A 13,998-nucleotide genomic window follows, 5' to 3' on the forward strand; every position below is an offset into this window, starting at 1 on the left:
GACATGCGATCTGACCTTCAACACCACGGTCGTCCGTTCGGCCAGTGCTAAGATCGCGCGGTCGACGTCTCCTCTTCCTCCCATCACCCCACAGACACCAGCCCCTTCATCAGCTTCTGCTAAGACGACGACCCAGAAGTCAGATGCACGGGCCTTCAAGAAGGAACCGTCCCGTGCAGACTTCCTACGTACCTCAACCTCCCAGCCTTCAACCAGTACTTCCACCAAACGACCTTCCAAGAAGGCTAATAGGAAGCACAGTTCTCCTTCTCCGCCACGGCGCATTTCTTCTCCTGCGCCACCCAGCGGTTGCCGCCCCAGGCAGTCATCCGTTTCGCCTGGCCGCACCGCTGGTAGCCGAACATCTGGCCGTTCACCGGCGGAGGAAGCTCCCCCTCCCGGCCATCATCCCAAGATGGCCGATGAACCTATAGACCCAATGGACGCTGACTGTCCGCCTACTGATAGCGGCGGCAGTGCTCGCTCGAAGCCAGGCCCTCAGCGGCCTTCGAGGTGACCCCTTCTTTCATCTTCCCTTTTTTTTTTTTCTTACGATGGCACTTATTCACTGGAATATTCGCAGCATTCGCTCCAACCGAGAGGACTTGCAGTTGCTGCTCCGCTTGCACCGTCCGCTGGTCGTAGCCCTGCAGGAAACGAAGCTACGCCCATGCGATCAAATTGCCTTGGCACACTACACCTCTGTGCGTTTTGACCTACCCCCTGTGGTAGGTATCCCAGCTCATGGAGGGGTTATGTTGCTGGTCCGGGATGATATTTACTACGATCCCATCACGTTGCACACCGGCCTGCAGGCAGTTGCCATCCGCATTACTCTCCCCACTTTCACATTTTCCATTTGTACCGTTTACACTCCATCGTCGTCTGCCGTTACCAGGGCAGACATGATGCAACTTATTGCTCAGCTACCTGCACCGTTTTTGTTAACTGGAGACTTCAATGCCCACCATCCCCTTTGGGGCTCTCCAGCATCCTGCCCGAGGGGCTCCCTGTTAGCAGACCTTTTCAACCAGCTCAATCTTGTCTGCCTCAATACTGGCGCCCCTACTTTTCTTTCGGACACATCTCACACCTATTCACATTTAGATCTCTCTATATGTACTCCCCAACTTGCACGCCGGTTCGAGTGGTATGCACTTCCTGATACATATTCGAGCGACCACTTCCCGTGTGTTATCCATCTCCTGCAGCATACCCCCTCTCGGTGCTCATCTAGTTGGAACATCTCCAAAGCAAACTGGGGGCTCTTCTCTTCCAGGGCGACCTTTCAGGATCAAACATTCCCAAGCTGCGATAGTCAGGTCGCACACCTCACGGAAGTCATTCTCACTGCTGCTGAATATTCCATCCCTCACCCTACTTCTTCTCCACGTCGCGTACCGGTTCCCTGGTGGACCGCAGCATGTAGAGACGCTTTACGTGCTCGTCGACGTGCTTTACGCACCTTTAAACGCCACCCTACAGTGGCGAATTGTATCAATTATAAACGATTACGTGCACAGTGTCGTCGTATTATTAAAGAAAGCACGAAAGCCAGCTGGGCTGCTTTCACAAGCACCTTCAACAGTTTTACTCCTTCTGTTGTCTGGGGTAGCCTGCGCCGGCTATCTGGCACTAAGGTCCACTCACCAGTTTCTGGCTTGACGGTCGCGAATGACGTCCTTGTGGCCCCTGAGGCTGTCTCCAATGCCTTCGGCCGCTTTTTCGCAGAGGTTTCGAGCTCCGCTCATTACCACCCTGCCTTCCTCCCCCGCAAACAGGCAGAGGAGGCTAGGCCACCTAACTTCCGCTCCTCGAATCGTGAAAGTTATAATGCCCCATTCACCATGCGGGAACTCGAAAACGCACTTGGCCGATCACGGTCCTCCGCTCCAGGGCCTGATTCTATTCATATTCAGATGCTGAAGAACCTTTCTCCTGCAGGTAAAGGTTTTCTTCTTCGTACTTACTATCGCATCTGGATTGAGGGACATGTTCCCGCATGCTGGCGCGAGTCTATTGTTGTCCCGATTCCTAAGCCGGGGAAGGACAAGCACTTGCCTTCCAGTTATCGACCCATCTCGCTTACCAGCTGTGTCTGTAAAGTGATGGAGCGAATGGTTAACTCTCGATTGGTTTGGCTGCTCGAGTCTCGACGCCTCCTTACCAATGTACAATGTGGATTTCGTAGGCGCCGGTCTGCTGTTGACCATCTGGTTACCTTGTCGACCTTCATTATGAATAACTTCTTGCGGAAGCGCCCGACCGCGGCTGTGTTCTTTGATTTGGAGAAGGCTTACGACACCTGTTGGAGGGCGGGCATTCTCCACACCATGCATACATGGGGCCTTCGCGGTCGCCTCCCTCTTTTTATTCGTTCCTTTTTAATGGATCGACAGTTCAGGGTACGTGTGGGTTCTGTCCTGTCAGACACCTTTCGCCAGGAGAATCGGGTGCCACAGGGCTCAGTTTTGAGCGTCGCTCTCTTCGCCATAGCGATCAATCCAATAATGGATTGCCTCCCAGCTGATGTATCCGGCTCCCTTTTCGTGGACGATTTTACCATCTATTGCAGCGCGCAGCGTACGTGTTTCCTGGAGCGCTGTCTTCAGCGTTCTCTTGACCGTCTTTACTCCTGGAGTGTCTCCAATGGCTTCCGTTTTTCTGCCGAGAAGACGGTCTGTATTAACTTCTGGCGCTACAAAGAGTTTCTCCCACCGTCCTTACGACTCGGTCCCGTTGCTCTCCCATTCGTGGAGACAACAAAATTTTTAGGTCTTACATTTGACAGGAAACTTAGTTGGTCTCCACATGTGTCATATTTGGCTGCCCGTTGTACCCGTTCTCTCAATGTCCTCCGTGTTCTCAGTGGTATGTCGTGGGGAGCGGATCGAACCGTCCTACTTCGCCTATATCGGTCGATCGTCCACTCCAAGCTGGATTATGGGAGCTTCGTATACTCCTCTGCACGGCCATCCATCTTACGCCGCCTCAACTCCATACAACATCGGGGTTTACGACTTGCGATCGGAGCGTTTTATACTAGTCCCGTCGAGAGTCTTCATGCTGACGCTGGTGAGTTGCCACTCACCTACCGGCGCGATATACTGCTTTGTCGGTATGCCTGTCGGCTACTGGCAATGCCCGACCATCCGTCTTATCGTTCCTTTTTTGATGTCTCTCTCGACAGTCAATACGGGTTGTATGTCTCCGCCCTGCTACCCCCTGGAGTTCGCTTTCGTCGCCTCCTTCAACACCTTAATTTTTCACTCCCTGCCACCTTTCGAGTGGGCGAGAGCCACACGCCACCTTGGCTCCAGGCTCAGGTTCGCGTCCACCTTGACCTCTGCTCGCTCCCGAAGGAGGTTACCCCCGGTTCAGTCTACCACTCCCGTTTTGTCGAACTTCGTTCGAAGTTCATTAATATGACCTTCATTTATACAGATGGCTCTAAGACCAATGACGGGGTCGGGTGTTCTTTTATTGTTGGGGCACAAAGTTTCCAATATCGGCTCCATGGCCATTGTTCGGCCTTCACAGCTGAGCTCTTTGCCCTCTACCGGGCTGTCCTTTACATCTGCCGCCACCGACATTCTGCATATGTCATCTGCTCCGATTCCCTGAGCGCTATCCAGAGCCTCGGTGATCCGTACCCGGTTCACACTTTCGTGCACCGGATCCAACGCTCTCTTCAGCAGCTGGTGGACGTCGGTTCTCCGGTTAGCTTTGTGGGTTCCTGGCCATGTCGGTATCCCTGGGAACGAAGCTGCAGATGCCGCGGCCAAGGCTGCGGTCCTCCAGCCTCGGACAGCTTGTTGTTGTGTCCCTTCGTCAGATTGTAGTAGGGTAATTTGTCGGCGCATTGTATCGCTGTGGCATGCCGATTGGGCTGCACTTCCAGACAACAAGCTTCGGGCCTTGAAAGCTCTTCCCGTGGCTTGGACGCCCTCCTCACGCCCTTCTCGGCGGGAGGAGGTAGTTTTGGCCCGGTTGCGAATTGGCCACTGCCGGTTTAGCCATCGCCATCTGCTGACGGCTGCGCCGGCGCCGGCGCCGTCGCCGTTCTGCCCATGTGGGCAATTGCTGACGGTCCGCCACATTTTAACGTCGTGTCCGGATTTTAACACCCTGCGTCTCGATCTTGGCCTGCCATGTACTGTAGAAGCCATTTTAGCGGATGACCCACGAGCAGCTGCTCGCGTTCTTCATTTTATCAATTTGACAACCCTCTCAAAGGACATTTGATTATGCTGTTTTCTTTTTTAATCCTATGCCTGTCAGTATGTCTTTCATCGTGTTTTCCGTTTCGTTGCTGTTTTAAACTTGTGACTCGCGGTGCATTCCTACAGTAGTCTGGGCGCTAATGAACGTTGACGTTGTGCGCCCTAAAACCACAAAAAAAAAAAAAATTCCTTTGGAAGAAATGGCGGCCCAGACCAGTACTTTTTGAGGATGCAGGGACGATGGGACTGCAACATGGGGCTTTTCGGTTCCCCATATGCGCCAGTTCTGTTTATTGACGAAGCCGTCCAGGTAAAAATAAGCTTAGTCAGTAAACCAAATGCTGCCCACATGCATATCGCCGTCATCAATCCTGTGCACTATATCGTTAGCGAATGTCTCTCGTGCAGCAATGGTAGCGGCGCTGAGGGGTTGCCGCGTTTGAATTTTGTATGGATGGAGGTGTAAACTCTGGCGCATGAGACGATACGTGGACGTTGGCGTCATTTGGACCGCAGCTGCAACACGGCGAACGGAAACCCGAGGCCGCTGTTAGATCACCTGCTGCACTAGCTGGGCGTTGCCCTCTGTGGTTGCCGTACGCGGTCGCCCTACCTTTCCAGCACGTTCATCCGTCACGTTCCCAGTCCGTTGAAATTTTTCAAACAGATCCTTTATTGTATCGCTTTTCGGTCCTTTGGTTACATTAAATCTCCGTTGAAAACTTCGTCTTGTTGCAACAACACTGTGTTCTAGGCGGTGGAATTCCAACACCAGAAAAATCCTCTGTTCTAAGGAATAAACCATGTTGTCTACAGCACACTTGCACGTTGTGAACAGCACACGCTTACAGCAGAAAGACGGACGTACAGAATGGCGCACCCACAGACTGCGTTGTCTTCTATATCTTTCACATCACTTGTAGCGCCATCTGTTGTTGAAAATTGTAACTACTGTAATTTCGAAAGTTTGTCCGCCTGAAAATGTACTGTTGTCCCAAGCATATTGCAACAAACGGTGTATTTCTATCGCTGCTCGTTTAGTTTTTATTGCAGTTTCAAATATACCGGTCATTTTTGAAACACCCTGTATTTACCGATGCTGACTTACGAGGAGCAAATGAAACCTTTGTTATACATCATACTAAAACGAATGTGTAATAGCTGACATTAACAGTAGGATAAAGTTCTGGTTTTACTTTGTCTTATAAGGAAGTTTGTATTACCTGTAATGTATTCACTACAAAGAATGAATCGTAGGATATGAGGACAGACCCTCGAAACACTGATCAATTTATTGAAACACACAATACATATCTACATCCACATCCATACTCCGCAAGCCACCTGACGGTGTGTGGTGGAGGGTACTTTGAGTACCTCTATCGGTTCTTCCTTCTATTCCAGTCTCGTATTGTTCGTGGAAAGGAGGATTCTCGGTATGCCCCTGTGTGGGCTCCAATCTCTGATTTTATCCTCATGGTCTCTTCGCGAGATATACGTAGGAGAGACTCCTCGGTGAAGGTATGTTCTCGAAACTTCAACAAAAGCCCGTACCGAGCTACTGAGCGTCTCTCCTGCAGAGTCTTCCACTGGAGTTTATCTATCATCTCCGTAACGCTTTCGCGATTACTAAATGATCCTGTAACGAAGCGCGCTGCTCTCCGTCGGATCTTCTCTACCTCTTCTATCAACCCTATCTGGTACGGATCCTACACTGCTGAGCAGTATTAAAGCAGTGGGCGAACAAGCGTACTGTAATCTACTTCCTTTGTTTTCGGATTGCATTTCCTTAGGATTCTTCCAATGAATCTGTCTGGCATCTGCTTTACCGACGACCAAATTTATATGATCATTCCATTTTAAATCACTCCAAATGCGTACTCCAAGATAATTAATGGAATTAACTTCTTCTAGTTGCTGACCTGCTATATTGTAGCTAAATGATAAGGGATCTTTCTTTCTATGTATTCGCAGCACATTACACTTGTCTACATTGAGATTCAATTGCCATTCCCTGCACCATGCGTCAATTCGCTGCAGATCCTCCTGCATTTCAGTACAATTTTCCATTGTTACAACCTCTCGATATACCACAGCATCATCCGCAAAAAGCCTCAGTGAACTTCCGATGTCATCCACAAGGTCACTTACGTATATTGTGAATAGCAACGGTCCTACGACACTCCCCTGCGGCACACCTGAAATCACTCTTACTTCGGAAGACTTCTCTCCGTTGAGAACGACATGCTGCGTTCTGTTATCTAGGAACTCTTCAATCCAATCACACAATTGGTCTGATAGTCCATATGCTGTTAGTTTGTTCATTAAACGACTGTGGGGAACTGTATCGAACGCCTTGCGGAAGTCAAGAAACACGGCATCTACCTGGGAACCCGTGTCTATGGCCCTCTGAGTCTCGTGGACGAATAGCGCCAGCTGGGTTTCACACGATCGTCTTTTTCGAAACCCATGCTGATTCCTACAGGGTAGATTTCTAGTCTCCAGAAAAGTCGTTATACTCGAACATAATAGGTGTTCCAAAATTCTACAACTGATAGACGTTAGAGATATAGGTCTATCGTTCTGCACATCTGTCAGTCTTTAGTCAGTTTCGAATATAAAACCATACAGATGTTAGCATCACTTTCCGTGCATTCCTCCAGGCTGCGAATGATAGCTTCGATCAACTGTTTCAGCATGTTCAGTGGGATCTCCTCCATAGTTGCACATACCCTTTAGAGTTCAGCCACTGTATGAGGACCTCATACACGTCACTCTTCAGGTGTCCCCACAAGAAGACGTCAGGAAGCCCAAAGCGGTGTTTCGTTGGGCAACTTTATCCTGTTCGTTTAGTTTCTGTACGAGCCGCATTTTGTATGGGTGGAAGTGCAGGTTACCTCGAATAATGCGCCGCAGGGAACGATCTGTCATTGTTAGCGCCAAGGCACTTGGCGCGGGCTTCGGATGAGGGCTTTACGCATCTCCTCAACCAGTTCCGCGGTCCGCTGCCACCTTCTTCGCCTTGGACTTTCCTTCTTTGCACAAGACGCAATTGTCCTGAATTCACCACCCACCGTAAAATCGTCCGATGATCGATATTATCATGTCGTTTCAAGCCGCGCGGAGTAGGCGCGCGGTTTGAGGCGCCAAGTCACGTATTAATCGGTCCCTCCCGCCGGAGGTTAGTCTTCCCTCGGGCTTTTGTGTGTGTGTGTGTGTGTGTGTGTGTGTGTGTGTGTGTGTGTGTGTGTGTGTGTGCGCGCGTGTGCGTGTGCGCTTAGCATAAGTTAATTCAAATAGCAGTTTGGTCCCTTATGAATTCACACACATTTGAACAACTGTCGTTTCAACTGCCAGCCGGAGTGGCCGAGCGGTTCTAGGCGCTACAGTCTGTAGCCGCGCGACCGCTACGGTCGCAGGTTCGAATCCTGCCTCAGGCATGGATGTGTGTGATGTCCTTAGGTTAGTTAGGTTTAAGTAGTTCAAAGTTCTAGGTGACTGATGACCACAGATGTTAAGTCCCATAGTGCACAGAGCCATTTTTGAACCTAGTAGTTTCGTCCCTTTAAACATCCCACCAATCATTCTGCCAGTCTCTGTACAAAGGCACATTCGTAGGCGTCTTGAGCGGCGAGGAGGGGGCGGGGGGGGGGGGGGGGGGAGGCGCCTAACCCGTATGCAGACTATTCATTCATCATCAGAATTCTCACATTTCTGTCAGCGATTGTACTGCACTGCGGGTTTAACACTGCTTGAGGCCAACGGGAAATAAAGTGACTAATCACTATACTGTACGAGGTGCGGCTAGAAAAAAACCGGACTGATGCTGGAAGAAACATTTATTTACAATTATTTACAATTTCCTGTTATCTCCTTCAATGTACTCTCCTCCTCGGTCTCTACACCGCTCCATACGAATTTTCCACTGTTCATAGCAATGCTGCAGATCATTTTCGGTAAGTCCATACATTACTTCCGTCGCTTTTTCTTTTACTGCTTCAACAGTCCCAAATCTAGTTCCTTTCAAAGCTGACTTGACTTTAGGGAAAAGAAAAAAGTCACAGGGGCCAAATCAGGTGAGTAGGGTGGATGATCTAAGATGGGAATGTTGTGTTTTGCCAAAAACGTCTTCACTGACAACGCACTGTGAGCTGGGGCATTGTCTTGGTGAAGGATCCACGACTTTTTTCTCCACAAATCGTTCCGCTTTCTCCGTACTCGCTCACGTAGGGTAGCCAGGACGCTAATGTAGTAATGCTGATTCACTGTTTGTCCCTCTGGTACCCAATCAATGTGCACAATCCCTTTGATGTCAAAAAAAAAACAATCATCATTGCCTTGAATTTCGATTTTGACATTCGTGCCTTTTTTTGTCGTGGAGAACCAGGAGTTTTCCAATGCATCGATTGGCGTTTAGTTTCGGGATCGTAAGTAAAAAACCACGATTCATCGCAAGTAATAACATTTTGTAAGAAGGTGGGATCACTTTCAATGTTTTCCAGGATGTCAGAACAAATCATTCTTCGGCGTTCCTTCTGTTCAATTGTGAGACACTTTGGAACCATTTTTGAACACACTTTGTTCATGTTGAAACTTTCATGAAGAATCTGCCTAACACTTTCCTTGTCAACTTCTATTAACTCAGACACTGCTCTGATTGTTGAACGGCGATCTTGTCGAACAAGTTTACCGATTTTTTCAATGTTGGCATCAGTTTTTGCTGACAATGGTCTGCCAGTGCGAGTGTCATCACTGGTGTCTTCGCGGCCATCTTTAAATCGTTTAAACCACTCAAACACTTGTGTTCGCGATAAACAATCATCGCCGTACACTTGTTGTAACATTACAAACGTTTCACTTGCAGATTTTCCTAGTTTGAAACAAAATTTGATGTTAACACGCTGTTCTTTCTGTACACTCAACATTTTCCGACGCACAGACAAAACGTCACCTACTTAAAACAGACGCCACGGGCAGACTGAGTGCAGGAGGCAGATGAAACTCGAGCAGTAGGCGGAGCGAGAGTCACGTGACAGGCCACGCGACTTTCAGCCTTATTGCATTCGTTTTATTGTTTCACCAGTACTAGTCCGGTTTTTTCTAGCCACGCCTCGTATATCTTGGATTTTTCTGAACTGTGCCGAAACAGTGTCCTAAATATGTTCTGGCGCTTCGTCATAGGTTCGTTTTAAACTGCAGTTTGGATAATGTAATCACAACAGTCTGTGGATGAAGAAAACCTCTGATGACTTGCTGAATATGCATTGGTTTAGTCGGCAAAACTTCTTCAGTTCTCTGAATGTAGGTGTACGCGTATACTTAATGATGGGAGTTAAATACATAAGTCGAAAGACCATAATATCACAGTCTGACAAACAGCCACCAAATTCTATAGGGCAAAAAATGCAAGATTTTGACAGTTGCAGCGATGCTAGCAGTCAAAGAGGCTAGTCTGTAGTAACGGAAGAATGGCGCGGTATGGACTGAGAAATAGCTATTTTAAATCTTGTTACTTCCGTGTTTTCCAGTCAATAAAAGGGCCGGGTATGTTTCCAAAACGGATAGGAAAAATTAAACTAGTATCCTACCTTCCAGTACAGCCAACATGTAATAAAAACAATCCCAGTGCGACGTAATAGATACCGTCCACAGTTGTAGAGTCGCAACAGTATAATCAAAAACTCTAAATAATAATAAATGAATTGTGAATTTTAATTTCTAAAGGAACTAATTAGGAGTGTTTCCGCGGCTATGGTATATACGTTCTGAGGCTATGCGCCAACTATAAATCGTTTCCAGTTTACTTCCCGACCGAGCGAGGTGGCGCAGTGGTTAGCACACTGGACTCGCATTCGGGAGGACGACGGTTCAATCCCGTCTCCAGCCATCCTGATTTAGGTTTTCCGTGATTTCCCTAAATCGTTTCAGGCAAATGCCGGGATGGTTCCTTTGAAAGGGCACGGCCGATTTCCTTCCCTAACCCGAGCTTGCGCTCCGTCTCTAATGACTCCGTTGTCGACGGGACGTTAAACGCTACCCACCACCTTTACTTCCCGAATTTGACTCGATTTAATACACTCAAAACTGGTCACCATTTTTATGGTTTTGAACGTTAGCCGCCGTATATTCTTATAAAACCTCTTCTCATTATTTCTGTGCCTTGCGTGCAGGCTTACCTGTCACGTTTATCTATTTTGCATACCAGATATCAAAATGAGTCTCTCTTAAAGGTTCTCTTTCTCAGATGTAACATTTAGTCCTCCAGCATGTCCACTTGTGTCGCTTCCTTTTTATTTATGCACACAACTAAACCTACAGCTAGCACATGTTCCATTACAGTTAGTATATAACCTAATATTTATTTATTTTCAGCGAACACTGCTGTCTCATCAATCTGTCGTATTGTACTAAATTTTGTACTTGACAAACAAGACTTCTACTTCCCTCTTTCCATTTCAATGCACAAATGAAAACCAGTGGTGACAATGACCATCCTTTCATCAGTTTCATCGGTTTCGATTTTTTGTCTTAATCTGTCGGTACAAATTATTTTAAAACTTTGCTCTGAAGAAAGTGGATCTCCAGATATCTCTGTTCACGATACCACACTGACTGAAAAGGATAACAAGAAAACCATTTTAATTAATCACTCCCCCCACCCCCCCCCCCATTATAAAACAACTGTCCATACCTTATAGCGTCAAAATAAGGTCCGAAATAAGACTTCATCTGCATTTCGAAAGCGCTTATCTACTCTATATACACAACACACAAGCGTTTCATAGAATGTTTATGCAGGACAGCTGTGTGTGGTGCTGCAGTAGCGAAGAAACAGTGTTCCGTGATTCATTGTCTTGAACTCTGATAGCGGAACTATCGTTTCCTGCGGCAAAACAGAGGAAAAAGTGTGAAATTTAAGTCAAATGGCTATCAAATCTGGGGTGCAACACAGCTCCAAATAGTCATAGTTTATCAGAATTACAAATTCTATAATCTGACAACCTCAAGATGATTGCCTTTGGTCAGTCTTAGGCTGTTAAAGAGATATCATAACAGGCAATTTGAGGATATTGGCGGATTTCCCACATTCATCTAGTCGAAAGTCTTTAAAGACTTACTCAAGAATTTGCCTTGGACCATTTCAACCCTCTTTCAACATGTTACAGTTTGGAGACTTCTAATCATCGTTATCTGTCGATAGTTTTTATATTTATTTTTTTCTCTGCATGCTTTCGTGTGTTTAGTCCCTTCATTCTCTTTTATTCTTCTTTTGTAGTGCCATCAGTTCCACTGTAATTGACCACCTCTTATCAGTTATTTCACAAAGGCTAATGTGGCACTGCTCCCTTTTTTCTTATGGCATCAATGATTTCTGTGGAATTAAAGTAGTGAACTGCAAGAGTCCTAAATAAAAATTGACTAATAGTGTATAAATTGCACTAACAATTAACGTCTAACTTTCTAGAATGCATATATCCCAATTTTAGGCACAAATGTTTAATATCTGTCTGATTTTCAGCTTGATCTAGAGATGGCACCAAAATATAAATTAACCTACTTCCCTATAATGGCTCTGGGTGAGCCAATTCGTTTTCTTCTATCATATGGCAAAGCTGAATTTGAAGATGAAAGATGTGAGAACGAGAAATGGCCATCTGTGAAAGAATGTAAGTAAAAACACTTGTTTAAGCATATGGGATTAATAAATTTAATCTCAGATCTCATACAAAATTAGCAAAATAATTGCTCTCTAAAACAGTAAAACATTGTATGAGACATTTTGTGCACTAAAAATAGTAAAGTGAGATATTGGGTAGGTGATGCTGAAAAACAAAGAAAAAACCTGTTGTGTAAAAATGTAATTTATGTAATATTGAAATCTGTTTCGGTGAGTTATTCTAACACTGAGAAACAAGTAGTTGTAACTATTTAAAAATGTAGTTATAACCACATTTTCTTTTGCAACATGTACAAAGTCAATTTCTGTAAAAGGAGGGTACACATTACAATATCTAATTTTTTTGTCAAGGGTTTTGACATTTTTAAACTCTTTTGGCTTGAGTTTGGATTTCTTAAGGGTTCTGATACAGAGAAAGCTATTTAAACTTAGTGAGAATGTATTTAATTCGTTAGATAATAAATTAGAGGCTGCTGGCATTTTCTGTAACCTGTCAAAAGCCTTTGACTGTGTGAGCCACAGCAATCTCTCAAGTAAATTATAATATAATGATGTCACCGACAATGCTGCAAAAGGGTTAAAGTCTTAGCTATCTAACAGGAAACAAAGTGTGTCATTGGGAAACACCTGTGCAGTAAGCAGTCAGTCTTAATCTGACTGGGAATTATGTGTGATGGTCTTCAAGGTTCCATCTTGGGTCCATTGGTTTTTGTGTACATTAATGACCTCTCATCTACTACATTGCCAGATGTTAAGTTTGTTTTGTTTGCAGATGATACAAATATTTCAAAAAGTAGCAAGTCAAATACAGATTTAGAAATAACTTCTAATCAAATTTTGAATGACATTGAGTGGTTTTAAGCTAATTCACTGTCATTAAACTTTGAGAAGACCCATTAAATGCAGGTCATGTTAAATTTCTGGGATTACAACTTGATAATAAATTCAGTTGGGAAGGGCATACCACAGAATTGCTTAAGTGCCTAAACAAGTCTGTATTTGCCGTTAGAATGTCAGATGTAGGAGATATAAATACAGAAAAACTTGCTTACTTCGCTTATTTTCATTATATTATGTCATATGGGATCATGTTCGGGGACAACTCATCAAACTGAGCAAATATTTTTAGGTTGCAAAAGTGTGTGATCAGAATCATTTGTGGTGTAAATTCAAGAGCATGTAGAAACCTGTCCAAGGAACTTCGTATTCTAACTGCTGCTTCTCATTATATTTTTTCCCTAATGAAATTTGTTGCAAGTAATACATCTTTATTTCCAACAGATAGCTCAAGACATAATATCAATACTAGGAATAAGAACAATCTACGTACAGACCTAAAATCACTTACCTTGGTCCAAAAAGGGTCCAACATTCAGGAACACACATTTTCAATAAATTTCCCATTAAAAGCTTGGTTTCAGATAAAACATAGTCTAAACAGAGTTTGAAAGAATTTTGATAGTTTCGCTGGCTCTTTACTATTTGTGTTGTTTTATTATTACTCGCGTAACAACTAATATGAGATAAAATATGTTGCTACGAAAAGAGCCCCGAAATACCTTTTAGTGATGCTGTGCTGTGACTTTCTTTGGATCATTCATTTTCAACAAAACAAAATAGATTATGTTCTTATTGTTCTGGATCTGGCTTTCTATTAAAGGAACATTTTTTCGTTACTGTAACTCGCCGTAAAGTTAAACATATCTTCCTTACTTTATAGTAATTGAAAGGGTTAGTGAAAATTACTTCGTTATCAATACTGATGTTACAGTACGCAATGATTGTTCAACATCAAAATTTTGCAGTGGATTTTTGTTAACAGTAAAACACCAATAAGTACGACGACTAACACGAGAACATGAGACTATTGTCATAGAAAAAGATGTTTTCACTATAAGGTTTGCCAGACCAGAACTACGCACAGCAAGACTTCTTTTATGTTATGGAGGTAAATTATCTTTTGGCACTGTTAAAGATATTTTATCAGCAGCCCGCATCAACCTGTAAAACACATCATAAAATCTGCTGCTCTGCTCTGCAATTCCGGAAGCTGAAAAAAATAATTTTTGTTCACTATTACCTGCCCGCTTCTTTGCG

General features: G+C 45.0%; 1 protein-coding gene across 1 annotated transcript in view; it reads left to right on the forward strand.

Moving 5' to 3' along the window:
• Positions 1-13,998, forward strand: part of LOC126237253 (glutathione S-transferase-like) — a 33,923-nt gene that overhangs the window by 17,161 nt on the left and 2,764 nt on the right. Inside the window, exon 2 of the mRNA XM_049947171.1 lies at positions 11,743-11,890. Coding sequence (XP_049803128.1) covers positions 11,755-11,890 — 136 coding nt within the window. The 5' untranslated portion in view covers positions 11,743-11,754. The remainder of the gene's footprint in view (positions 1-11,742; positions 11,891-13,998) is intronic.

This window comes from Schistocerca nitens, chromosome 2, assembly GCF_023898315.1.
Source record: "Schistocerca nitens isolate TAMUIC-IGC-003100 chromosome 2, iqSchNite1.1, whole genome shotgun sequence".
Lineage (NCBI taxonomy): Eukaryota > Metazoa > Arthropoda > Insecta > Orthoptera > Acrididae > Schistocerca > Schistocerca nitens.